The sequence below is a fragment of the Macaca mulatta genome, chromosome 1 (assembly GCF_049350105.2).
Source record: "Macaca mulatta isolate MMU2019108-1 chromosome 1, T2T-MMU8v2.0, whole genome shotgun sequence".
In the NCBI taxonomy this organism is placed as follows: domain Eukaryota; kingdom Metazoa; phylum Chordata; class Mammalia; order Primates; family Cercopithecidae; genus Macaca; species Macaca mulatta.
This window is the reverse complement of record NC_133406.1, coordinates 69,473,554-69,500,862: the sequence shown is the minus strand read 5'-3', so window position 1 is coordinate 69,500,862 and position 27,309 is coordinate 69,473,554. Positions and strand designations below refer to the sequence as shown.

The following is a 27,309-nucleotide window of genomic DNA, read 5'->3' as shown; positions in this document are numbered from 1 at the left end:
AGTTAACTTCATGATTTTTTTGACTTTATGATGGTGTGAAAGTAATAGACATTCAGTAGATACCACAGTTTGAATCTTGAATTTTGATCTTTTCCCAGGCTAGTGATATGCGGTACAATACTTTCTTGAGGTACTGGGCAGTGGCAGTGAGCTGCAGCTCCCAGTCAACCACACGATAATGAGGGTAAACAGCCAATACTCCACAGTGTACTGTGTTGCCAGTACTTTTTGGATATTGTGTTTTGTGTTTTCACATCCCATCATCTCTACAAAATGCCCATCTGTGTGCAGTATTAAACACTTTGTTATAGAATAGGCTTTGTGTTAGATGATTGCCCAACTGTAGTCTAATGTAAGTGTTCCCAGCACATTTAAGGTATGCTAGGCTAAGCTATGATGTTCAGTAGTTAGGCATATTAAATGCATTTTTGACTTACAATGGGTTTATCACAATGTAACCCCATTGTAAGTCAAGGATCATCTGTATAAAGATACATAGAAAGAGATTTATTATGAGAAATTGGCTCATGTGATTATGGCTGCTGAGAAGTCCCACAGTCTGCTGTCTGTAAGCTGGAGGCCTCGGAAAGCCAGTGGTGTCATTCCGGTCCAGGCCTGAAGGACTGAGAACCAAGGGAGCCAATGTTGTCAGTTCTAGTCTAAGTCTGAAAGCCCAAGAACTAGGGAGCTGCTGGTGTAAGTCCTGGTCCAAGTCGAAAGGCCTTGAGAATTGGGGTACTAACTCTGTAAGTCGTAGTCTCAGTCTGAAAGCCCAGGAGCCAGGAGCACTGATGTTGAAGGGGAGGAGAAGATGGATGGCCCAGCTCAAGCAGAGAGAGTAAATTTGCCCTTCCTCCACCTTTTTGTTCTCTTTGGGCCCTCAGTGGATTAAATGATGTCCTCCCACATGGGGTGTAGGGAGCATCCACTTTACTCAGTTCATCAATTCAGATGCTAATCTCTTGCAGAAACACCCACACAGACACACCTAGAAATAATGTTTTACCAGCTATCTGGGCATCCCTTAGCCCAGTCTAGACTTAGGCCAGATATCAAAAATTAACCCATACACATAGAACTAAAATAATAACAGATAAAGCTAATTTACTGGGATATTATCAATAGATGAATGTGGACATAATATGATTTTGAAAATGTAGTAATTTGGTAAGTAACTGGAAGTAAGCATTGGAAATAAAGAATTCTCTCCCCACCTCCTTGACTCTTTGGGGGTTCACCATGTCTTTTTCACTTTTAGGTCTCCTTAAGGTCTAGCAAAGTGCCATTGTTATTCCAAAAATACCTCTTATTTTCTAATATAGTTTTGTGGAAATATTATGCCCCCAAATACAAAAATTCCTAGGGTTTTAATTTTAATTGAACAATGGTTAAACATAATTCTCACTGATAATTGCTGTTTATCTTTTACTTAGTTATTGAATCTGAGAAATGGAAAGACTACCTAGGTCTTTTTGTCTAACCTTTTCATTTAACTTATTCTCAAAATTTGAGTGAAAAAATGACAGAAAAAATAGCTATGGATAGAGAGAATGATAAAGTAAAGCAAATGTGAGAAATATTAACATTTGGGGAATCTGGGTGAAGCATATGAGAATTTTTATACTATTTTTACAACTTTTCTTTGAGTCTGAAATTATTTCAAAATAAAAAGTTTAAAAACATCATTAGACACATGAAAAGTGTAATAGTGAGTCTCCTAAGCAGAGAAACCTATGTCAGATTTTGCTTACTGGAGAGTTCACTTCTGCTCAATCAGCAACCATTTGTTAAGCATCTTACTGTGTGTCTCAAAGGATATACAATGAATAAAGATATAATAAATTCCAGTTCTAAAAATGCCATCTCATGGTTTATATCTCCAAATGGCATTTTGAGGGCTCTTGACTGTTGCAAGGAACAAGGCTCAAGAGGAGGGCTCAGTTATCCTTGACTGAGAAGGGGAAGCATTGGCCTAGGTGCTAAGTATTTGCCATCTTCCTATCTCAAAAGTATCTGCTGGTATGTCCCTAGGTTTGCTACCTGTATAGTCTTTGGAAATATCTGCTTTGGTTTATTTCCTGTATTAAAGTAGGTAAAAGTTTATATCTGAGTTTCTGAAATTTATTTTCAGATAACTGAGTGGTTTCTTTTTTAAACTGTTCTAATAGTTCCAGGGGGAAGCTATAAATATTACATTATAGTATGTTATTAGGCCTAGCAGCTTAGTTCAGGATAATGGCTCAAAGTAAAACTTCTGGGAATTGAATGCTGGGAGATACTCTGATATGTTAAATTTGACAGTTTCTGTTTTTGTCCATAAATCTATTTTTTGTAACAAGTAGTTTCTGGATTTCTGTGTTGTTCTTGCCACACTAACCCTGGTAGTGTCCGTGAACATTGATGATTATCTACAGATGACACCACATAAAGTTTTGTGCTTACAGATTACTGTAATTTAATTCTGTTCAGCAAACCTGAGTTCCTACTAAGGATTAGGCACTGACTTATACACTGGGTGCAAAGCTGAGAATAGTGCAGTCTGTTAGACAAAACAGGCACATAGGAAAATAAATAGAATACAAACTAATAGGTATAATCATAGACATAGTTACAAAAGACAGAGTTGGCACTGAGAAGGAATTTTTTTTTTTTTCTTTGAGATGGAGTCTCTCTCTAGTCGCCTCGGCTGCAGTGCAGTGGCACGATCTCAGCTTGCTGCAACCTCTGCCTCCTGGGTTCAAGTGATTCTCCTGCCTCAGCCTCCCACGTAGCTGGGATTACAGGCACGTGCCATCATACCCAGCTAGTTTTTGTATTTTTAGTAGAGACGGAGTTTCACCATTTTGGCCAGGCTGGTCTCGAACTTCTGACCTCAGGTGATCCGCCTGCCTTGGCCTCCCAAAGTGCTGAGATTACAGGCATGAGCCCCAGCACCCGGCCCAAGAAGGAATTTTTAATTACCTAGGAGAGGAGAAGGAGGAAGCTGAAGGAGAAGAGGACAATGGTTTAAGATAGTCAAATCCTTACCTGCCATAATAGGAAACCAACAAATAAATTTTAAATAGGATAATCTGGAAATAGTGCTATTAAAACATTTATAATATATATGGAAGTAAGTAGCAAAAGAAAGAGAGGGGTTGTATCTGAGAAACAGGTGTCTGAGGAAGGAAAGTATAGGGCCATTATTTTTTGTTGTCTACCCTGTGGTATGCTTTGACTTTTGGAAATTATATGCATATGTTACTTAACAAAGTAAAAAAATCCTATATCTAAGTTTATTTTCTATTGCTTTAATAAAATATCTGAGACTGTGTAATTTATAAAGAATGTAAGTTTCTTTCTCACAGTTCTGGAGGCTGGGAAGTCCAAGATCAGGTGGCTGCATCTGGTTGGCTTCTGGTGAGAGCCTTTTGCTGCTTCATAACATGGCAGAAAGCATCACAGGGTGAGAGAGGAGCACTGAGAGCCAAAGTGGCTTTTAGAACAGACTCATTCTTGTGATAACTAACCTCCTCCTTTGATAACTCATTAATCCATTAATCCATGAATGGATTAATCTATTCATGAAAGCAGAACAATCATGACCAAATCACCTTTTAAAGGCCTCACCTCTTAATACTGACATTGGAGATTAAGTTTGAACATGAGTTTCAGAGACAAAACACATTCAAACCATAGCATTCTTCTTACTCTTTTAGGCCAAATTCAAGTGATACCTCTTTTATATGTCCTATGCCATAAGTAAATACACACATTCCCTTATTTAAACTCACACAGTAGTTCTCTAAAATCCTCGCACAGTGTTTATAATATTCTGGTTGTTACTTTTCCCTCTGCTAGATGATTAGCTATTTGAAAGCAGAAACTGTTTATTTCAGAATCTTCTTCAGTGCTTAGTTCCTTACACAGTCTTGACATAATTGAATTGAAGGTTTAGCCATGTTGTTTGTCAGCTCACATTTTGGAGTCTTGGCATAAAAATTCAAATGCTTCAACTCCAGTATAGGGGGTGCCAGCTGCTAAGCATTACTTTACATTTTTTTGAAAGTGTAATTTCATCTAGTACTTCTAAATCTGACTGGATTTTGGTAGTATAGTCTCTATTTAAGAGCACATTCTGAATTACTGATAATAAGAATGTTCATTTCTTGAAAATTAGGAGCTAGTTTTTCATTTGGGCAGCTATTGGTATTGTAAAGGTTTATTTCTGGTGTATACGTGTTTACTTATTTAAATCCCACAAGCACTCCTCTTATTTGATTTCAAGAGGACTGGTATTCCATGTATTTAATCCTTTACCATATTAGGGGATTAGTCGCTTTAATATTTTAATCCCATGGTGACCAATCAGAGTAATAGAAGTAGATTGCTCTTGAGGGAGCATTTGGTCTGCCCTCCTGGCTGTCTCCTAAGAGAAGAGAATATCCCAGCTATTCTGGGCAGATGGTGGAGTAGGTTCTCTTTCAACACATATCCCCACCCCCATGTTCAACCCTATTGAAGCAATAGATACTTCACCAGCAATAGATACTTCATGCAACAATAGATTGTTGCACCAGCATTGCAACAAAGCAATAGATACTTTCGTGAATTCAACTGGTAAACCCAGACTTCCTCTGTTTAATTCAGCCTTATTTTTAATGTTCTTCTGTTTAATTCAGCTTTATTTTTAATGTCAATTTTCTCCTTATAAAGATATTTTCGATACTATTTTGAGATCTCTTTTAGCCCTATGGCCCTTGCTAAGTTATCCTTAAGTTGATTAGACCTGATTTTATATTAACAGAAGCTAAATTAATCTTATAAAGTAATTACATACTGCAAGTATTAGCTGATATGATTCAACAAGTTATTTTCTGTCTTACAAAGAGTACCTATTCTGTGCTAACCAATGGGACTATGGCCTTCTTAGACCAGAGGAAACTTTATGAAGGCTTTATTTCTATTAGGCTTTAGAAGATGGTGGATAGAATTTAGGTAGGTAGAGATGGGAAGGGTAGGTGGGTGGGCATTTTGTGCAGTAGTAACTATGAACAAACACACAGAACTATGGAAGTATAGCACACGTGTAGGAAACAATAAGTAGTCTGTAATATGCATGCATAAATTGAAGCTCTGGGAAATATGGTTGGAAAGTTGAGTTCAGATTTTGGTATACCTTAAAAGCCAAGCTAACTATTTGTATCTCTAAGTAACTCAAAGTCCAATTCAAACAGACTTTCACAATAAGGGAATTTATTAGCTCACATAACTGGACTTCGAAAATAGGACAGGATGATGTACTTAATCTGGTGACTCAAACTCTGTTTCTCCCAGGTCTGCTTTCCTCTCTGTATTGGTTTCATCCTCAGCCAGTAGCTGTGAGGAAATGTAAGACCTCACACTTCCATGAAGATAAAGACAAGAGAAAAAATATATTTTATTTTTCTTGTAATCCCTCTTAAACTTTTCCCTGAAGCCCCTACAGAACTTTCATTATCATCTCCTTGGCCCTAATTGGTTATGAGCCCATTGCTACACCCCAATACTTGTCATGAAGAGAATGATATATGATGACAGGTCTGACATGGGTTATTAATGAGAAGGGTGCCAAGACTACAAGAATTGGCTGATAACAGATTGGCAGACATTTGCTTTTGATAAATTTATTTTGTTTTTTAAAGAAGAGCTAGAGAATCCTTTCCCTTGAGAGGATTCCTGCAAGTGGTGGCGTGCATAGCCTTTTATATTAAGCAATGAGTGTCAACAAGGCAGAAACAATAGTTTTAGGAGGCAAAAAGTAATGCAAGTATTTGGCTGCTACTCAGGATGGTAGAGGTGAATAGTTAAAAGTGCTACATAGGCTGCACAAATGTGTTAAGACCATATTAAATTATCTAAAAGTAAAAACTCAGTAATTTGTAATACCTTTCACTTAAGAAAAATCTGATTTTTAAATTTTAAGATATGCCTCTAATATCAAAGTGAAGTTAATTGACCTTCCTAAACATCCAAACATTTAAGGACATTTAAATTGGAGGAAAGAGAAAGAAACAATTAGATTTCCTGAATAGTTAACATCTCCTGTGTTGCTCTGAGCACCCTTGCTTTTAGAACCGTAATGTATTAACTAAGAATTGTGAAGCTTTATTCTGCTCGGAGTCTGCCCCATGCATACATAGTTCAGAGGTCATCAATTTTAAGAGGCGAGAAAATAGAGTGTGCTTTTAAGTATGCACCCGTTTACTTTTCTGGACCTTTACTTTTTAGTACTGCTTTGTACCAAAATGGTTATAAATGTAGGCACCAAAAAACAATGGTAGTACTTAATTATAGATACTTTATGATTCAGAATGTTTTTATTAATGAAGATTAATGTTGAAATGAAAACACAAGATATCTGTATTCTTTTTTGAGGGGGGCAGGGTGACGGAGTTTCGCTCTTGTTGCCCAGGGTGGAGTACAGTGACGCAATCTCAGCTCACCGCGACCTCCTCCTCCCGGGTTCAAGTGATTCTCTTGCCTCAGCCTCCTGAGTAGCTGGGATTACAGGCATGTGCCACCACGCCTGGCTAATTTTTTGGTTTTTGTTTTTTTTTTTTTTTTTTTTTTTCTGAGACGGAGTCTCGCTCTGTCACCCAGGCTAGAGTGCAGTGGTGCAATCTGGGCTCACAGCAAGCTCTGCCTCCTGGGTTCACGCCATTCTTCTGCCTCAGCCTCCCTAGTAGCTGGGACTACAGGCGCCCGCCACCACGCCCGGCTAATTTTTTTGTATTTTTAGTAGAGACGGGATTTCACCGTGTTAGCCAGAATGATCTCGATCTCCTGACCTCGTGATCCACCCGCCTCGGCCTCCCAAAGTGCTGGGATTACAGGCGTGAGCCACCGCGCCCGGCCATTTTTTGTATTTTTAGTAAAGATGGGGTTTCTCTGTGTTAGCCAGGATGGTCTCGATCTCCCTACCTCAGGTGATCTGGCCACCTCGGCCTCCCAAAGTGCTGGGATTACAGGCGTGAGCCACCACGCCCGGCCCGGTATCTCTATCTTAAAGAGACTTCATGGATGAATTTCCATGACTATGTCTTCAGTCAGGCATAGCCCAGTTAGTTAAGAAACACTATTAGCCATCCTCTATACCTAAACGAGAGCCTTCTGACTTGGTAATACTCCAATTTAAAAGTCTTTCCGTAAGAATCAGTCTCACAAATTTCTAATGAAAATATAAATTGATACAATCTTTATTAAGGTAATACAGCAGTATCTTTTAAAATTACTACTGCATTTGACTTTGACATAGCAATTTCACTTCTGGAAATTTATCCTTTAAACTTACATATGAATGAACATTTGTATAATGCTATTTGTTGCCACATTGTTTCCAGTAACAAAAGATGAGAAACTGTTTATCAGTAGAGAATAAAAGGAATTTAATATTTACTATATTAAGAGATTACAATGAAAATTCAAAAATGTTAGCAGAATGATAATGAAAATATCTATCAAAAGTTGTGAGATGTAACTTAATCTATGCATAGGAAGGATTTATAGCTTTAGAATGCTAATATTATTATAGAAAGTAAGAAAACTAAAAACCAGTAATCTAAATATTTATCTCAAGAAAAAAAAGCAAATTAAATCCAATTACAGTAGAAAGCAGGGAAAATGAAGGAGAATGTTGAAATAGCAAACATATGGTAGAAATAGCAATATCAGAAAATTATGTTTCTTTGAAAACACTATTAACTACATTACCAATATCAAGAATGAAAAGGGGTATATCACTACAAATCTTACAGTTACTAAAAAGAGGAGCTGGGTATGGTATATGTGCACCTGTATTCCCAGCCGCTCAGGAGACTGTGGCAGGAGAATCCTTTGAAACCAGCCTGGGCAACAGAGGAAGACCCCGTCTCTAAAAAAAATAAAACAAAATAGTAAAAGGACATTAAACACAACTCTTCCAGAGCATAGAAGAAGAAAGGATACTTCCTAAGCTTGTTTTATTGGGATAGCATAACATTGATACCAAAACCTGAACTAAAGAGATTATAAGAGAGGAAAATTTACAGGCAGACCTCTTACATGGTTATAGATGCAAGATAAAACCCAGCAATATATATTAAAATATGTAATGTTATATAGTGACAGCATACATCCTAGGATTGAAAGTTTAGTTTAAAATTCGAATCAATCAAAGTAGTTCATCATATTAACAGAATATAGGGAAATATTACATAAGCATTTCAATAGATAAAAAAATTTTTAATAAAATGCAACTCTCATTCATGATAAGAAAACACTTTTAGCAAATTGGAAATAGAAGGGAATTTCTTCTATTAAGGTTAATCTGATTAATGATATCCCTAATAAATTTTACAGCAAGTAATATACTTAATTGTGTTGAATATTTATCCCTGAGAGATTAAGAATGAAAGAGAAGGATGCTTATTATCACTACTTCTATTGAACATTGTACTAAAGGTTCTTTTTGTTGTTGTTGTTGTTGTTGTTTTTCTTGAGACAGAGTCTCACTCTGTCGCCCAGGCTGGAGTGCAGTGGCACAATCTCGGCTCACTGCAGGCTCCACCTCCTGGGTTCACGCCATTCTCCTGCCTCAGCCTCCCGAGTAGCTGAGGGACTACAGACACCCGCCACCATGCCCGGCTAATTTTTTTGTATTTGTGGTAGAGATAGGGTTTCACCGTGTTAGCCAGGATGGTCTCGATCTCCTGACCTCATGATTCGCCCACGTCAGCCTCCCAAAATGCTGGGATTGCAGGCATGAGGCACCACACCCGGCCCTGTACTAGAGGTTCTTACCAGAGCAATATGACAAGAAAAACAAAAGTGTTAACATAGGAAAGGTAAAAACAAAATTGTCATTATTTGCATTAATTTGTCTTTTAACTGCAAATTAAAATTGTAAGATTCCTTGGTAGGTACAGACATTCAGTCATTCACTGACTCAAATTGAGCCTAACCCTTATATGTAAATGACTATTTCATAGAACCAGATACCTGGAAACTTCTTAGAAAAGAAGTTAGGAAAAGGCACTTTATGAAACTATTTTTTAATCATCTTTTCAAATCCACTTCAAATGGAGATGGTGGCTTGAGACAGGAGTTTGGCTTTTTGCAGCCAAAGAGCCAAGATACAGCAGGGTGAGGAGATGTGAGCCTAGCATTATATGGTGAACACAGAACATTTTTCCATGGAAACATGTTTGCCTGGTGGCTGAATGCTGTAGAATTTCATATACACTGTAAGCGAAGTAGCCTATCAAAGCAAACTTAGGATCTTCTATATCCTATACCTTTCCCACCATAGGAATTTTTAGTTAAAATGGGACAAAGAGGAGACAATAAAATTCTTGGGAAGTCTTTTCTAACATGAGCATTTCTTACAATTCAAAAGATGGAAGTTACCCTTTGAAGAGATGGAAAGATAAACCTGTTTAATTAGGTAGAGACCCTTCATTTGAAATTTTATCTCCTTGTCTCTGTTCCTCTGATTATATCAATATTGATATTAATAGCATCTTCAGAATCTCTGTCATGACTTCATCTTTTAAATTCTTGGTATTGACTTTATTATCTGACTATATGAAAATAGTCATGGAATGCCAAACCAATGACAGCTGCAGATCCAGTATAGTCACTACAACTATTGCTGAACCCAAAAAAGCCAGAAGCACAATAATGCTGGCCTTAAATGATCTGGCACTTAATCGTCACAACCAACACTAGCATTTGTATGAGTGTTTACCATATGCCAAGTATATGTATATATGTAACTTTGTAAGATAAGTAATATGATTAGCCCCATCTTAAACACAAGGGAAGTAAGTGTAAGTCATACAGAGGTTAAACAATTTTCCCAAGGTCACACAACTGGCAAGTGGTGGAGTCAGGATTCAACCCCAGGCAGTCTGTCCAATAGCTTGTTGTTTTTTTTGTTTGTTTGTTTGTTTGTTTGTTTTGAGATGGAGTTTCACTCTTGTTGCCCAGGCTGGAGTACAGTGGCACAATCTCGGCTCACTGCAACCTCCACCTTCCAGTTTCAAGCTGTTCTCCTGCCTTAGCCTCCCAAGTAGCTGGGATTACAGGCACCTGCCACCACATCTGGCTAATTTTTGTATTTTTAGTTAGAGACGGGGTTTCACCATGTTGGCCAGGCTAGTCTCGAACTCCTGACCTCGTGATCTGCCTGCCTCAGCTTCCCAAAGTGCTGGGATTACAGGTATGGGCCACCGCGCCCGGCCTGGTAGTTTGTATTCTTAATCACTAGGCCACACTGTCTTCTGGGATTATTTTAATTGTGCCTAAAAAGCAAAGACTCTCCATGTGGAAAAAAAAAAAAAAAAAAAACCAAACACTGTTTGTAGAAGAGAATCTCAGCCATGGAGTCCTACTCACTCAATAAGGCATATCAGAACCTGCGCTGGGGCCGGGCGCGGTGGCTCAAGCCTGTAATCCCAGCACTTTGGGAGGCCGAGACGGGCGGATCACAAGGTCAGGAGATCGAGACCATCCTGGCTAACACAGTGAAACCCCGTCTCTACTAAAAAATACAAAAAACTAGCCGGGTGAGGTGGCGGGCGCCTGTAGTCCCAGCTACTCAGGAGGCTGAGGCAGGAGAATGGCGTAAATCCGGGAGGCGGAGCTTGCAGTGAGCTGAGATCCGGCCACTGCACTCCAGCCTGGGCGACAGAGTGAGACTCCGCCTCAAAAAAAAAAAAAAAAAAAAAACCAGAACCTGAGCTGGACAATGCAGAGGAAAAATGTTTACTTTGAAAGAGATCTTTCAATTTCTTAGGAGTAAAGGTCTTAAAAGGGCTACAAATACTAACCTATAGGATGATTTTATGTAGTATAAGCATTTCCAATATTTTTTCTCTTTTTAAAAGTTGACTGAGCACAGTGGCTCACTCAATTCCACCACTTTGGGACACCGAAGAGGGTGTATCTTTTGAGCCCAGGAGTTTGAGACCAGCCTGGGCAATATGGGGAAACCCCATCTCTACAAAAAACCAACAACAGAAATTAGCTGGGCATGATGACGCGCACCAGCGGTCCCAGCTACTCGGGCTGAGGTGGGAGGATCACCTGAGCCTAGGAGGTCAAGGCTGCCGTGAGTTGTGATTGTGCCACTACGCTCCAGCCTTAGTGACAGAGTGAGACCCTGTCTCAAAAAAAAAAAAAAAAAAAAAGACATTTTTTAATTCATCCTTCTGTTGTTAGCTTATTCAGAGCAATGGTAAATTCAAGTTGTGATAATAAGGGATGATAGGGTTGGTTTTTTGTTTTTGTTGTTTTGTTTTGTTTTGTTTTTTTGAGATGGAGTCTCCCTCTATTGCCCAGGCTGGAGTACAGTGGCACAATCTTGGCTCACTGCAACCTCCTCCTCCTGGGTTCAAGCAATTCTCCTGCTTCAGCTTCCCGAGTAGCTGGAATTACAGGCGCATGCCACCACACCGAGCAAGTTTTTGTATTTTTAGTAAAGACAGGGTTTCACCATATTGGCCAGGCTGGTCTTGAACTCCTGACCTCGTGATCCACCCGCCTCGGCCTCCCAAAGTGCTGAGATTATAGGCGCGAGGCAGATGATAGGGGATTTTATAGCAGCAAGCTGAAACTTGAAGTTTCTGGACCTTAGGATCTCCCACTCCATTAAAATATTTCATCAACCAAAATGCTTTTATATTACTGATGTAGAGCAATGTAGTATTGTATTTTGGGAGATAGAAGATTATTAAGAATGGGAGAGTTATTTCTGTGTAAATAAAACTCTATTTTGGTTATCTTTCATCCTTTCAAATTTTTGAAAGTAAGATTTTAATCAAATGCATGTGAGTTCCTTTTTTTTTTTTTTTTCTTTTTTGAGATGGAGTCTTGTACCTCAGTCTCCCAAAGTACTGGGATTACAGGCGTGAGCCACCATGCCCAGCCCTGTGTGTTTTTCAAATTGATTTTTAATAGATTTTTCATGCCACACTCCTTCCTTCTTTCCTCTATTTTTTTTCTGTCTACTCGCACTTAAATTTCGGTTTTAAAATGCTCCTCCAATCTGATATTTAAATGTTTAAATAACAAGAGAAAGACATATCATTGTAATGTAATTCATAAGTAATATTCTTTTCTGATTATTTTTTCAGTATTTATTTGCTGGTCTAAACTTCGTGTTCTGACTATACTATAGAATTTTTTTAAATGTTTTTTGTTTGTTTTTTTGTTTGCTTGTTCATTTTTTTGATACGGAGTCTCGCTCTGTCACCCAGGCTGGAGTGCAGTGGTGTGATCCCGGCTCACTGCAACCTTCACCTCCCGGGTTTGAGCAATTCTTCTGCCTCAGCCTCCCAAGTAACTGGGACTACAGGCGCACGCCGCCACGCCCGGCTAATTCTTTTGTATTTTTAGTAGAGACAGGGTTTCACTGTGTTAGCCAGGATGGTCTCGATCTCCTGACCTCGTGATCCACCCGCCTTGGCTTCCCAAAGGTGGGATTACAGGCTTGAGCCACTGTGCCAGGCCTTTTTTTTCGAGACTGAGTCTCACTCTGTCACCCGGGCTGGAGTGCAGTAGCGCCATCTTGGCTTACTGCAACCTCTGCCTCCCGGGTTCAAGCAGTTCTCTGCCTCAGCCTACCTAGTAGCTGGGATTACAGGCACCTGCCATGCCCAGCTAATTTTTGTATTTTTAGTAGAGACAGGGTTTCACCATCTTGGCCAGGCTGGTCTTGAACTCCAGACCTTGTGATCCACCCGCCTTGGCCTCCCAAAGTGCTGGGATTACAGATGTGAGCCACTGCGCCTGGCCTGAAATGTTTTTATGATGGTATGCATCATTATAATTTTCAAACCCCTAGTAAGTAACCAACACTCATTTTGCCTAAACCCAAAATAGCAACGGAGGCCCTTTTAAGAATGACAAGTGGTAGGCCCTGGCCAAAGATAGCAAATCATTTTAGATCTTTCAGAAATAACAGGTGAACTTTTCAAAAGACATAGTAGATTGGACTCATGTCTACTTCCTGCTCTCCTAAAACCCCCATAAAATAACACTAAATGGGTTTTTAAAGGTGTAAACCCACAAAGATGAGAACAGTCTGAAAGACAATGGCAGCAAAAGTTGGGAAGTTGGAAAAAAGAACGAGCAGTAAATAACATGACAGAACCCCAAGCCAGCTGTGGGAAAGCCATAAGCCAACCTTGTACCATAGAACTTCCAAAAGTCTGGCAGCATCAGCACCTGTAGAAATGAGGTTGAAAGCATTACTAAACTTGGGAAGACTGGTTGAAATCTGTTTAAGAAGAATGCAGATACCCCAACCCCTACCCTATATCCCACAGCTGGGTAATTATTTTTCCCTACCCTGGCAAACATTGGAGGCTTACTCTGGAGAGGGAAATAGGGGCTCTGTGGACTGAGGAACAACAAATACAACTGAGGCAGCGGTCCCATAATGAAAACAGCATGGTGAAGTGACGTCAGTGTGCTGAGTGCTAAGATTCCCAGCCCTCTTATTTCACTGGTTACCGGAAAGCTAGCAATCGGGCCTTCACTCTCTAAGCAGGAAATCAGAGGATCTTTCTTTGGGGAAGCGGGTAAGTTTAAGAGAAGAGACCAATTTAAATGGCCCAGCCAAGATAATCCTCAGTGAGGGTAAACAGGCAACAGACTCCACTCATAAACTGAGAGCTTTTAATCAGCCATTCAGTCCCGTATCTGTAAATGTGATGGAACAACAAAGAATGTCAGATAACTAATAATCTAACAGACCTGAACTCTTGAAAGATAAAGACTAAAGCAAACACAAGAAGGTGACATGGAGGACCAGACTACACAGGGCAAGGTCTGCTTCTAGAATTCCTAATAGTACATGGGGGTTCATTAACCTTTTTCTCTCCTCTTGCAAATGTTTAAAAATTTCCATTATAATTTTAAAAACGTATTATAAACATAAGATATTGTAACAATAAAACAATAATAGCATACTATAAAAAAGAAACACTCAGAACAATAAGAGCTCTTAAAAATTAAGAAGACCTGAGTGTGAGCAATTTATTAATTTATAAAAAGAAAAAAAGTGGAAAAGCAAAATAAAAATAAAATACAATAAAGGAAATTAAAATGCCATAAAACATTTAGAAGTTAAATAAGAAATCTCCCAGAAAGGAGGTCAGAAAGATAAGAGATGGAAGAAAATGATTTTTAACCTCGAATCCTATATCTAACCAAACTATCAACCAAGTTTGAGGACAGAAAAAAGACATTGACAGACATCCAAGATTTCAAGTGCTCTTTCTCAAGAAACTGCTAAAGGATGTCCTCATCAAAAGTAATCAGTGAAAGAGGAAGACATGAGGTATAGTTAACATTCTGTTCGATTTAGGAGTGCAGGGACTCAACCAGGACAATAGTGAAGGGACCTCCTAATGTGAGACTACAGGCAGCATCTGGGTGAAATTTCTTTAGGAAAGTGAAATTGAAAGGATGTCTGATGCAAGGGGATTGCTTAGGAGAAAGATTTAGACCACAGGTCTGCCTGCCCACTGCCTGTTTTTTAAATAAAATTTTATTTGAACACAGTTACTGTGTATTGTTTATACATTGTCTCTGGCTGCTTTCATACTACAAAGACAGAATTGAGTAGTTGTGACAGAGATAGTATAGCTTGTGTCAACTTTAAATAAGATTCAGGAAATATGTCAAATGTAGAGATTATTAGAGCACAAAGCTTGAGGACAGCCACCCAGGAAGCACAGATTCCAAAAATTGGAAGTCAGTATTCCAAAGTGTAGAAGTTGGGGTTGTTTATATAGACAAGGTTTAGGGAAGCTTAACAAAATTTCAACACCTTTCTACATAAGGTTTAATGCATAGTTACAGTGATCTGATTGGGCAAGGTGGTCTTTTTCTTTCTGGAAAGGTATATTTAGCATTCCACACCGAAGGTGTCACCATCATGAGGTCTTTTGTACCATCTGGTCTGAGTTAGGTACAGGACAATAAAGGAGGTGGTTAATCTATAACAAAGGTCAGAGATTAGAAGGGCAGGAGGTCTGATCTTTGGTGTCTCCTAGTCATTTACAGAACAAGAACAATGAGGAGGAGAATTAATCTATAAGAAGCAGAAGTTGCAACTACATGCTACGTGACTCAGATCAAGGTCACATCTCTCTCAAGATTTAAAGTGTTTTGGGGATTCCAATAGCTTTTAAATTTTATTTATTTTCATACCTGCAAAGCGTAGAATATTTTCTGTTTGGCCCTTTAAAAAAAAACGTATAAACCTGATTTAGAGCATTGATTATAGACAATTGCCTGAGAGCTTATGGTTGAATTTGTTACATGTACATGGAAAATTAAGCAAAATGAAAAATGATACATAATTGCTCAATCCAGGGAAAATAAAAAATTGGTAAAGAAAGGAAAAGTAGCCATGATTTACTCTGTGACTTAGCAATGAATATATTTACATGATTATATTAATATAAATGCCTAATATTGAGCTAACTGAAATTACTCTACAACTGTATTGGGAAGATGGGAAGAATGTGCATATGTTATGGGAATAGGAAGAGGAAAGAACTTCATCCTCATCTTCCATAGTGGGAAGTCAGTAGAGAAGGCCTAGAAAAGAAGAAGCATGGTGATAAATACCAAGATAATCAGCTGAAAAAGGCGATAATCAATTCTGGGGAGGGCAGAAATGAAGGGAAGAGGGACAGGACTCCCATTTTTTCATACAAATATGTTTTTTGCTGACTTTTTAAACTGTGTGCCTTTATACCTTTGATAAAGGGGACAAAATAAAATCCCCCACTAAACTGGAAAACAAAAAATAAAACTATTTTTCAAGGTCAGCAAATACGTAGTCCTCATGCTGCCTGTCCCCTCTCAGTCCATGGGTATCATGAATCACAATAGTGTTTCCTGGTGAGTTAGGACATGGTCTCAGGTCTTGAGAATACTGTTCCAGTAGCCACTCCCAACCAGTAAAAGTTACCCCATTCATGAAAGCAATTTCTCTGATACTACTAATATTACCAATTTGGGCTGAGTCTCTGTGCTTCTCAGACTTTCCCACCAAAAGAACATTGCCTGACATTTAACTAAATGACTGAACATCCTGATTTAACTGCATTTTAAAACTTCGTCTGTTCTAAATACCATTTCTACTTAAACCCACAAACATGGGAGACATAGTTATTCTCTGTAGTTATTCGTAGATATAATGTAATTTAATAGTATGTTTTCAGCATCTAACACTGGACCTAACATAGTAGGCTAGTAAATGTTTGAATGAATGCATAAATGAACTCTGTTGTATAGTCAACAATTTTTAATAACCAAGATACCTAAAAAGCTGAAGAAACCAACCCTTGCTAAAGCAGAAGATGATAACACAATTTTATTCAGCTTTTCATCATAAGTTGTGGTTCTGAATAATTTTGACTTCTGAATTAAAGTAGTTTTTGTTCTTTTCTTCTAACCCTTAAAAGGATCTTTCCAATTAAAGATGTACCCCTGGAAACTGATGACCTTACCACTTGGCTCTATCAACGGTTTGTTGAAAAAGAAGACCTCTTATCACATTTTTATGAAACAGGTACACAGTAACCTTTAAATAGTTGCTAAATTATAGCAACAATAATGGAAGCCTCTCTTAAAGAAAGCTGTTTGCATATTAGATCTTGAAACTTGAAAATGCACTCCGTAAATTGCTTGTGAGAAGCAAATCCCCTCATGAATCAGCTTACCCTGAGGATTATCAGTAAGGACAAAGACTATTTGAAATGCTGAAGAGTGTTATCACGATGACCTTAGGTAATATTGCTCTATGAAGTGATCTAGCATTCCTTTCCAGAAACGAATTTAAAGACATCTGTTTACTTTGTATTTCTTTTATTATTAAGATATATTTCATAAAGCATATTGCCTTTTGAAAATAATGTCAGTGTTATACAACTACTTTTTTGACAAAAAACAATTTGTAAATAGAGGAATCAGCATAAAGTATGCTATTTCAGAAATTATTTCATATCAATCTCACATAATCCTGGGTCCTGACCCCTGTGGGAATCTCTAGGGATCCAGCAGAGACAAGGTAGCTAGAGTGCCTGTTCTCATGCAGATTATATTCCAGTGGGAGACATGGCAAACACGTCTGCAGAAAGAAAGAGAATCGGGATCATGACCAATTGGGAAAAGTTCCAGGAAGGAAATAAACAGAGATGGGAAGGGGAGTATTTTTTCTGATATGGAAAGGATGCACATGAGCCAGCTATTCACTAAGTGGAGGCGGAGAGTGGAGAGCATTGCAGGCAGAGAAAAAGCGGAGGCTCAGATGCAAGAAGGGGCTAGGTAGTATGGAAATTATATTTCAAGTAAAATCTCTCCTCTGGGGCCCTGGAAAGTCACTGAAGGTGCTTTAACACACACATGTACAACTCTAGTTAAGCTAATATTCAACTTTTATTCCAGGAGACCTACCGCTACAGAGTAAAACAAGCTAATATTTCTATCTTGTCTTTTAGGAGCTTTTCCACCTTCCAAGGGCCATAAGGAAGCTGTTTCCAGGGAGATGACCCTCAGCAACATGTGGATATTTCTCATACAGTCTTTTGCATTTTTGTCAGGCTATATGTGGTACAACATCATTCAGTATTTTTACCATTGCCTGTTTTAGGAATTGACGTGGACTTGTCAAGGTCACCATAGGAGTTGAGACTTTCTTTCATAAGTGTGCATTATTTTACATGTGCAAATCAGAATATATTTAAAAAAAAAAAAAAGCAAAAGAAATTCAATGGATGGATTAGTATTTATCCCCCTTTGGGATATTTTAAAACTCTACTAAAATGAGGATTAGTAATATAATGACCTGCTAATATATTTTAAGAACATGTTTTAAAAAGATACACTCTATCACATATTTAAGCAAACATCACATTTGGAGAAGAGGAAATCATAAAATCATCCTAGAAGACTATCAGAGAAATTCTGTTGCCACCAGTTACACTTGACAATTTAGTTGAAGCCCAGAAAGGTATATTCATCCCTCTTACCTGTAGTCTATATTAGGGCAGTACTCTAGAACGCCCACATTTCCACCAACTCAGTAACCTTGAGGGGAGCTGGTTGGCACCTCGCGAAGAACTCTTTCCCTGTCATTTGCAGTAACAAACTCCAGTCTTCAACAGCTAACTGAGGTACATTGTTGACATTCTCTGGGGGAAAAGCAGTGTCCACTGGACCCCTTCTGGTACTGGATGTGTTCTTTACAAAGGCTAGCTCGATCCAACACTGTGTTTACATGCACTCGTGCTTTTCCTTATCTGATTTCTCATTTTGTATCAGAGGCATATCATAAATTGGTAATTTTACAAAATGGACTTTTTTGAGATGCAGATATAGCAAAGAATTAGTAATACAGCCTGAAAACAAATGGGAGCATAGCAGTGTGTGAGGTTCTCGAGAACTGTCTTGTCTCTGTGTGTTTATTTGCCTGCCGATGCTCTCCAGCACCATCCTGCCTTGGACAGCACCCTGACGTGATGCCTCTGTTGCAGCTCAGAGGCTTTATTTTTTCCATTTTGACATTGGCACTAAATGCATTTGGGGATGGTTGGAACAAATTAATATAGAACATTTAAATGATCAGTTTAAGGGGAAATAGGCTAGTTTATAGAAAAATAAGAGCTAGTGGCTTATAATGGTGACAGGTTCTCCTGTGGCACCCCAAGGACCTGTGCAGACAGTGGTCTGTTGAATCATCACATCAAGGAGGCTGCCCCTGTCAGGGTGAGTGTAATTAGGAAAGAGACCAGCACAAAAGGCTCCCCCAATCTCTTCCAGTTGCTTTTTCTTTTCTTTTTCTTTTTTTTTTAAGACAGAGTCTTACTCTGTCGCCCAGCCTGTAGTGCAGTGGCATGATCTCAGCTCACTGCAGTCTCTGCCTCCCGGGTTCGAGCGATTCTCCTGCCTTAGCCTCCCGAGTGGCTGGGACTACAGACACCCACCATCGTGCCCTGCTAATTTTTGAACTTTTAGTAGAGACGGGGTTTCACCGTGTTGGCCAGGCTGACCTCAAACTCCTGATCTCAGGTGATCCGCCTGCCTCGGCCTCCCAAAATGCTAGGATTACAGGCGTGAGCCACTGCACCCAGCCTCCAGTTGCTTTTGAAGAGGGTAAAGTCAAGTTTCTATTTCTAGAAAACATTTTTTAGAAATACGTTGCTATGTTTGTACAATTTACCTCATAAGAGAACCACACCCTTCTCCAAAAGTGCTGGTACTGCATCAGTGAGATGAGTAGGGTTTTTGTTTGGGATTGTAAGACTATTAAGATCCTAGTAAGTCAGTGGTAGTTTACTGTGATATGAGCGTTGTAGATTCCCCCGTTGTCACTAATCACACAGATAACAATTTTGAGAAGTAGGCTATTAAACAAAAAAAGGTTAATGTTTTCTATTTTTAAATAAACCAAAAACACAGAGAAGATATGAGTTTTCCCCAGTTATGTGGGAAAGGTAAAGCAACACCAAATAAAAGCCCAGAGCAGCTTCATATTTAGGATAGCTCAGTGCGTATGTGAAAGAGAATGATGCATTAACTGAAATACCTCATTGAATATTATACTACCACTGGTAAAATGCAGAAGACAGTGTTAATGTGTTTGGTTTGGGGACTGGTTGTTATAAAATGCAATTTTTTTGAAATCTAAGCATTTCATTATGTGTTCTACAGTGACAGTGAATAAGTGAAACCAATCTCAATTTAGAGGTATGGATGATGACAGAAAGCCCAGTAGAAGCTTAATGATGCTTCTGTTTGAGGCCCAGCAAGCACCACTAAATTACTGGATGAAATGAAATTGTTCACTTGAGGGATTAGTCAACCATCTGGGGGAGAAGTTGCTCACTGTCAAAGACAGCGTGCACAGTCCTAGCTGACAGACCTTTTCCTCATTGCTACAGCAAGCCACAGGGTAGAGTGACCAGTTCTCCTATCCAAAAATAAATGCGAACATGCATACATAAATGTGGCTGAGGGCCACTTTTGACATCACTGTGCTCCAAAGGAACATGATATTGTTAAATATACTGTACACATTAAACTATCCTATAAGATGCTTTACTTTTCAAGTGCAGTATCATTTTCACAGTCTCCAGGGTGGCAAATACCAATAGATATGTGAGTTAATTTTTGAGAATATTTTCGTGAGTTGTAAATAGATGTGTATTTGATGTGCCCTATCCCTCTTTGGTTATTTAACATGTTCTCTCTCTTCTGTTTGCAAAATATGTTTGAAAGCATTGGTAGTGCTTTCCTTATCAGTAACTGGAGTTCTTCTGCTTGCACTAGAGAAGGTAAAGAGAGAATCAGTGTTCTTATATGGCAATTTGGGGAAGCAGCAATATGCCACTGTACAAAACTGAAGAAAAATTCCTAATTTGTACTTTGTGAAGGGAGATGAAAGGACGTTTAAAGTGTATATATTTTGTCAAGAGGAAAAAAAATAAAACTATGCCAGTTTTATATCAGTAGCTTGTAGAAGCTCAGCTCTTCTTGGTCTTGGCTAGACTGCCTAGATTCCCAGGGCAGACAAGGTTGAGAATCCATTACTGGAATCTTGGTACTGATGAGTTACAGTGATTAGAGATCTGCATGACCACAGGCAGGTCCAGTCACTACAAAAGTGACCAAGCCAGCAGGTCACCCTTAACTTCAGAAACAATTATTGGTGGTGAACTATACTTAAATGGCAGAGAGACCTATAAGTAATGGAAAGTAAAGAAAAATTACAGAACGGAAAATAATGTGTTGGGTAAGCAAACAAATTCACTGAGAATTCCAAAAGTATATTAAAAAAGAAGATAGCTGTGAGTTCAGATCTATCATATTAGTCTTTAATATTACAACCAATCCTTAACTTTCCACTGTAAAGGAAGGATTACTAGATTAATTAATTTCTGGATAGATAATCTGGTAATAAATGATAGGTAAATCAAAAATTACTTTTATTTAGGAGTTTGAATTCTTATTCTCATCAGACTCATTTTTTTTTCTAGGGATGCTTACTAATTAAATGGTTTAAGTTGTTTCTTAGGGTTTTTTTGCCTATATATTTATGACTGTGTTAATGAGTAGTGAAATTATATGGAAAGACAAACAGCTATCAGGAAGAGTAAATACAGAAGCCTGAATAATCTATGGGTTAGAAAAGCATCCCTGAATAATCAATAGTTGACAGTATTGGCATTGTTCTCAAGCCTTTTTATGAAAATGAAATCTGAAATCACCAAATATAAACCTGGGAGCATTATTCGAGCATTACTGTCTTGGATTCATGTTAAGAATGCCTCTTCATTCTTTGCTCATGTTGCTCACTTCTTGTGGATTTGTCTGAGTGTTTTTTGACAATCACTTCCCTAAAGACTCTTCTGAACTAGTTGGACCTGGCTAATCATACAGAGTAGCCTTTAATCATGGATAGTCTTCTTGGATTATTTTTATATTTGAAAAGAAAATGTTTTATTTGCACTACTGAGTAGGAAGAGTTAATTGTTTTTTTGTTCTTTTTTTGAAGTCATTACACAGGACTTTACTTCAGAGTTACCATTATGAGTGTGTTCAGCTCTGGTACACAGAGGATGGATAAAAATGGTTTGTTAGGTTCTTTTGCTCTGCAGTGCTATGAGCCTTGTATCTGTTAACATGAAGAACAAAGTCAAAAGCAGCAGTGGGCAGCAGGAAGGGTAGAGACTAATATGTTTGGGACCAAAACCATCTAAGTTAGAGATTTCCAGATCACAGAGGGGCTGGGTATTCTCTGGAGCAGTCATTGGTTGGTGCTTTATTGTGATCATTTTGCACCACTCCCCAACAATTAGGAACTGGACCCTGGGAATAAGCTGAGGGTGCTGAACTGTTGGGGAAGGGTGACTGTAGCCATATGGAAGATAAAATATGGGTTTTTCTGCAAAATTTCCATCTGAGGGTTTTTACATTTAATATTTTTTTAAGACAGTTTAAAGAGCAAACGTTTTTTAAGTGTATTCTAGTTGCAAAGTATGCACACATATCTTGAATGGCTTTATTTTTATTGTGTAAAACTGTTGAACACATGACTGTGATGCACACATTCTTTACGTATAAGGAGTCTATGCATTTTACAGTAACTTATTTTATGATTGAGTGATGAAACAGTTATACATTCAACTGCCATTATTTTTATTAAGTGCTTTCATTTTCTTTACAGTTATTACAAAATTGTATTTATTTTATACAGATGGGTTTTCATTTTCCTGATGCTGTAATGTTTACTTCAGCTTGTTGACCTTTCTTTGTGTTATCTGCATGTTGTAACGTGTGATAAGAATGAATGTAAAGGCTGTGGCAACTGTAATTAATTTTTGTAAAGGGCTGGTCACACGTGGATCTGGTTTATGAATGCATTTGGGGTGATTTTAGTAACCAGATCACCTTTTCAGAAGTTTAGACATGAACACCAAAAGAAGCGTTTTCTCAACAAAAATTAATAGCTGGTTCTATTTTTTTTAAACCTAGAAAAAATAAAGTTGATTTTTTTCAAGTAAAGTGCTTTTAATTCTTAGTAGTGGGGAGAGTGCATGTGTGTTTTACCAGAGCTATTTGGGCATTAACATCTGCAGGCAGGTACTTAAAGCTCACTGTGGCAGTTGGATGCTGAAAGCAAACTGAAAAACCAAATGAAAAAACATCAGACTTCCTTCTTTGGTTTAAAAATATTTCCCCCTTTCTCCCCATTCTTCCAATCCAGTGGTGTGCTGGTAAATGTTTAGCAGTCCACTCTTCTGGGAAGAAATTATGTATTCAGCTGTACATGTTTGTTATAAATTTCGCTGATAGCAAGAACATACAACACAATTAACAAATAATAAGATATAAATACTTTATTGTAAATCCCATATAGCCAATTGATTCTCACAGTATACTTGAGATATATATGTCTCAAGTATACTGTGTATATATATGATTCAATTTTAATAACCAATGCTTAACAACTGCAGGCAAAATTCTAAAATGTAACCATTGGCTCTTGGGAGCCAGTAGGGGCTGTATCCAGCTCAGGAAAGAACTAAAATGCTTTTTTTAAAGGATGCTTAATTGCTTTTTGCTGAACTACTACAGTCAACCTATGATTGATTGTATTTCAACCATGATTTGAAAAACAGCAGACCGTCCTAATCTAACTCATTTTCCAATGAATTTATTGTCATTCAATCTGATACGTGCTCTACTGTTAAAACTGTTTCTTACCATAGTACATATTAGACTTTTTAAGCCGAAACCACGTTTAGCTTTAACATTGGTTGTAAATTTATATGATTCAATTTTAATAACCAATGCTTAACAACTGCAGGCAAAATTCTAAAATGTAACCATTGGCTCTTGGGAGCCAGTAGGGGCTGTATCCAGCACACCACTGCCCCATCCTTTTTTTCTTAACTATTAGTGTTGAATAAACTTCTCATAGTTATGTACTTGCTGAACTCAGGAAATTCCTATCACTGACCCTGGCAAGGGCTTTAAAGGGTAGGAAAAGCATTAATGTCAGTCCTACACAGCGAACTTTTGATTTTGAAGAATGTGATAGAAAGAAAATGTTTACTGAAATACATGGGAAGCTTGCATATTTCTAAAGTCAGCTTTATACTTTCATTTCTCAAAGCTAAGTAAACTGTGGTATAGGCATCTCTAAGATGTTAGCATTTAAAACATCAATTGTTTAGGTATTTGTAGACCTTATTTGATCCCACTGAAAATTTTAAATATTAAAATATCTTGCACAGTCTACCAAATGAGTTAAATCGTTATAGTTGTGTCTACCTCTTATTTTTCTATCTGTATTTAGGCTGCTGTTTTGGTGAGATTCTAATTTCTTTTTCCCCTGGAACTACTTTCTGTGGAAGACAAGGAACAGACTGGGGACAGAGGCCTGAAAACAAATTGGAGGCACTCAGAGATGTTGCTGACCAGCCCTATTCCTCATGAGTTGGCGGAGGGGGAAGCCATTGTTTTTAATTTCCACTTAATATGAAAATGCTTGTTTTTAAAATGTTTTTTCCTGCTGAACAACTGTATTTTTAAAAGGAAAAAAATTCTCTTTTGGCTCTAAGAAGTCAGCTGTATGAGCAGGCGTGACCATATCATAACATGCTGATATGATAGAAATCAATAAATTTTTACCTCTCAGGATCTGGGTAACCTTGTTCTTAACTCTTAGAGGCTTGAGTAACATAAACCAAGTCTCAACAGTTCAGATCACATAGAAACAGGCACACACATGGAACGTGGGAGGAGGGTTGGCTAACCGCTGGAAATGAGATGGGCCCCTTTCATAATCAGAAAAGCACTCTCTAGTAGGTACAAAGGAAGAAACTGGAACAATGTTTTCTACTGGTGAGCAGGGAGCATATCACAGAGCTCATTTCTGAGTTTTTGCCTGGAAAGATTTTAGTGCCCCACTCTGGAATACTTTTTGCCTTTTGGGTGTGGGAGCACTGGAGATGGAGATGGTAAAGTTCTCACTGTTCAGTTACCCAAGGCAAGAGAACACTCAGCCATTCTTTGATTGTAGCAGCTGTCTGTGTGGTGTCATTGAAAAAACCTGGCACTAGGATACTTCCCTTAAAATATCAGTGGTTGCATCTTTATTCCTTTGTTTCATTTTTGATGGAAAAACTCCCTGAAAGGGGTCTTACCTTCAGTTTCTTACCAGTGGACACTGTATCAGGACCAGCTGATGGACATTTGAGGGAAACGCAAATAGGTACCTAGAAGTGGAGAGATCAGAAGAACTTGGAGTGCTAGGAAGAGGAAGCCAGGAGTGTTAGAGGACAAAAGGAAGACCAGAGGCTGCTGTCCACAAACAGGTACACACATCCTTGATACACAAAGACTTCCAAGGAAGAAATCAACTTCCATTAGAACTCTGACCTAAGATTGCCTTCCCTGGGAACTCACCTGTAAAAGATCCCACCTCCCATTTCAGATAACTGCCCACTTTACAGAGGAAAGGCAAAGGCATACCTTAGCCAGTAGGGATGCCCCTCCAGGGTAACAAACAAAGGGACAATTCAAAATATTGATGACACAGAAGCTTCTTTCAATCAAGGAATCTTAGCCCACAATCAGGCTTTTTGTCTTTCTCTGATTTATGCATGTTTCAGTAAGGACAAAGGATGGCATCAGAAATGGTGCATTTGGGCCTGCATTGGCTGTATTGAATTCTGATATATTTAGTGTGGGACAGTGACAGCAATGGCAGCTCAGGACTCAGAGAAGTAGAAGGTACCAAGACTTCTTATGGCGTAGGTTCAAAACTGGCACAGAGTCACTTTTGGTGCTACATTCCTTTAGTTAATATGTCACAGAGCCAGTCCGGATTCAATATGGGAAGGTCTATAAATGGATAGAATACTATCGAATACTGAGAGGCATGTTTCATTGGGAGCTGTCTTTGAAGATCAGCTACCACAGTTTAAAAAAAAAAAATTCCTAAACTATTTGAATAAAGAACACTAGATGGGTCTAAAAGAGTTCTTGCCCTTTGGCAGGCTTGCCCATAATTTCCATTAGTTAGAAATATTTTGAGTTCCCAAATACTTTAAGAGGATTAGATTTGTTGATCCATCCCTCATACATATAAGTCACATTAATCAAATGGACACCTAGCTAAAAGAATAGAGGTTTTGTTTGGACATAATCTTTATATTATTTTTGGCACCGATTGATGCATGACTCATTGGCCCTTAGAATTTCAGAGCAAGTAGTCACCTTGTTTTGGGTTGCAGATTTCATTCTGATACAATTTTGGTACATTGCTGGTAGCATCAAATGGCTACTTAGTAAAATTGTGGGGACTAGAACCAGCTTTCTTTTATTTGCATTCATATATTTTCCCTAAAATGGCATATTGCTTTGGTTCAGATTTATGTATTTCATAAATAAGAGTTAAATCTAAAGGAACAAGTATACTTGTTAAAAGGGTGATGGATCTAGAAGCTAAAGCTTCCATAACATCCTTATCCTCAATTTTAATAATCCCAAAACCCCAAAAGATAATTTTTATTAATATTCCTCTCAGCCGCTGCAGAGATACAATTAACCATGAAAAAAGTCCAGAAATTAATTATTTTTATTTTTTTGGATGTGGAAGTGAAGTGCATTTAAAAACTTTTGCCCTATATAGTAGAAGATAAAAAGAACATTTTTATGTTAGACCAAAGGGGATACAGATTTCAATCTCATAATAGTTTCTTTCTTTTCTGAATTCTAGGTGTGAAACTAGAATGCGTAATAAGTTCTAGGCCACGATTGCCACTAGTGCCAAAATATCCCTCTGTCATGGTGCCATCAAGTTTTAAGGGCTTGTCCAAGTAGGAGCCCAAGAGCAGCAGAACCAGGGACTTGAATTCGACCTTGGCCCTTTGGCAAGTTTCTTATCCTCTCAACCTCACTCTCCTTATGTGTTAAATGGGAAACGCTCGAAGACTTCTTTTCTTTCCTTCCTTCCTTCCCTCCTTCCTTCCTTCCTCCCTCCCTCCCTCCCTCCCTCCCTTCCTCCCTCCTTCCCTCCTTCCCTCCTTCCTTCCTTCCTTCCTTCCTTCCTTTTCTTTTCTTTCTTTCTCTCGCTCTATAGCCCAGGCTGGAGTGCAGCTGCACAATCTTGGTTCACTGCAACCTCCGCCTCCCGGGTCCTGGTTCAAGCAATTCTCCTGCTTCAGCCTCCCAAGTAGCTGGGACTACAGGTGCGCACCACCATGACTGGCTAATTTTTATATTTTTAGTAGAGATGGGGTTTCACCATGTTGGCCAGGCTGGTCTTGAACTCCTGACCTCGTGATCCACCCACCTCGGCCTCCCAAAGTGCTGGGATTACAGGCGTGAGCCACCGTGCCCAGCCAAGACTTATTTTCAGTATTAAGTGAGATTGTATACAGGAAGCACATAAGACACTGGCACATTATACCGAATGTGCAGTAAGAAAACTGTTTTTATCCCACCCCAACTGGGTTTAACAGAGGTTGTAAATTATTCTCATATTGAGATGTGCCTAAACTCCAAGTGATGTGTTCCATGCATACCCAATGCAGTGGTTCGTGCCTATAACCCCAGCACTTTGGGAGGCCAAGGCAGGAGGATCACTTGAGCCCAGGAGTTTGACACCCGGCTGACAGGAGATCAGCCTGGTCAACATGGTGAAACCACGTCTCTACTTAAAAAAAAAAAAAAAAAATTAGCCAGGCATGGTAGTGCATACCTGTGGTCCCAGCTACT

General features: G+C 38.6%; 1 protein-coding gene across 11 annotated transcripts in view; it reads left to right on the top strand.

Moving 5' to 3' along the window:
* Positions 1-24,225, top strand: part of LPGAT1 (lysophosphatidylglycerol acyltransferase 1) — a 96,208-nt gene extending 71,983 nt beyond the window's left edge. For 4 of the 11 annotated variants that reach the window (XM_077937371.1, XM_015117329.3, XM_077937377.1 and 1 more), the window contains 2 exons: positions 16,485-16,591; positions 17,520-24,225. In XM_077937371.1, coding sequence (XP_077793497.1) covers positions 16,485-16,591; positions 17,520-17,671 — 259 coding nt within the window. In that variant the 3' untranslated portion in view covers positions 17,672-24,225. The remainder of the gene's footprint in view (positions 1-16,484; positions 16,592-17,519) is intronic. The other 7 variants (XM_077937382.1, XM_015117330.3, XM_077937383.1 and 4 more) reach the window with 3 other exon arrangements.
* The last annotated feature ends 3,084 nt before the right edge of the window (positions 24,226-27,309 follow it).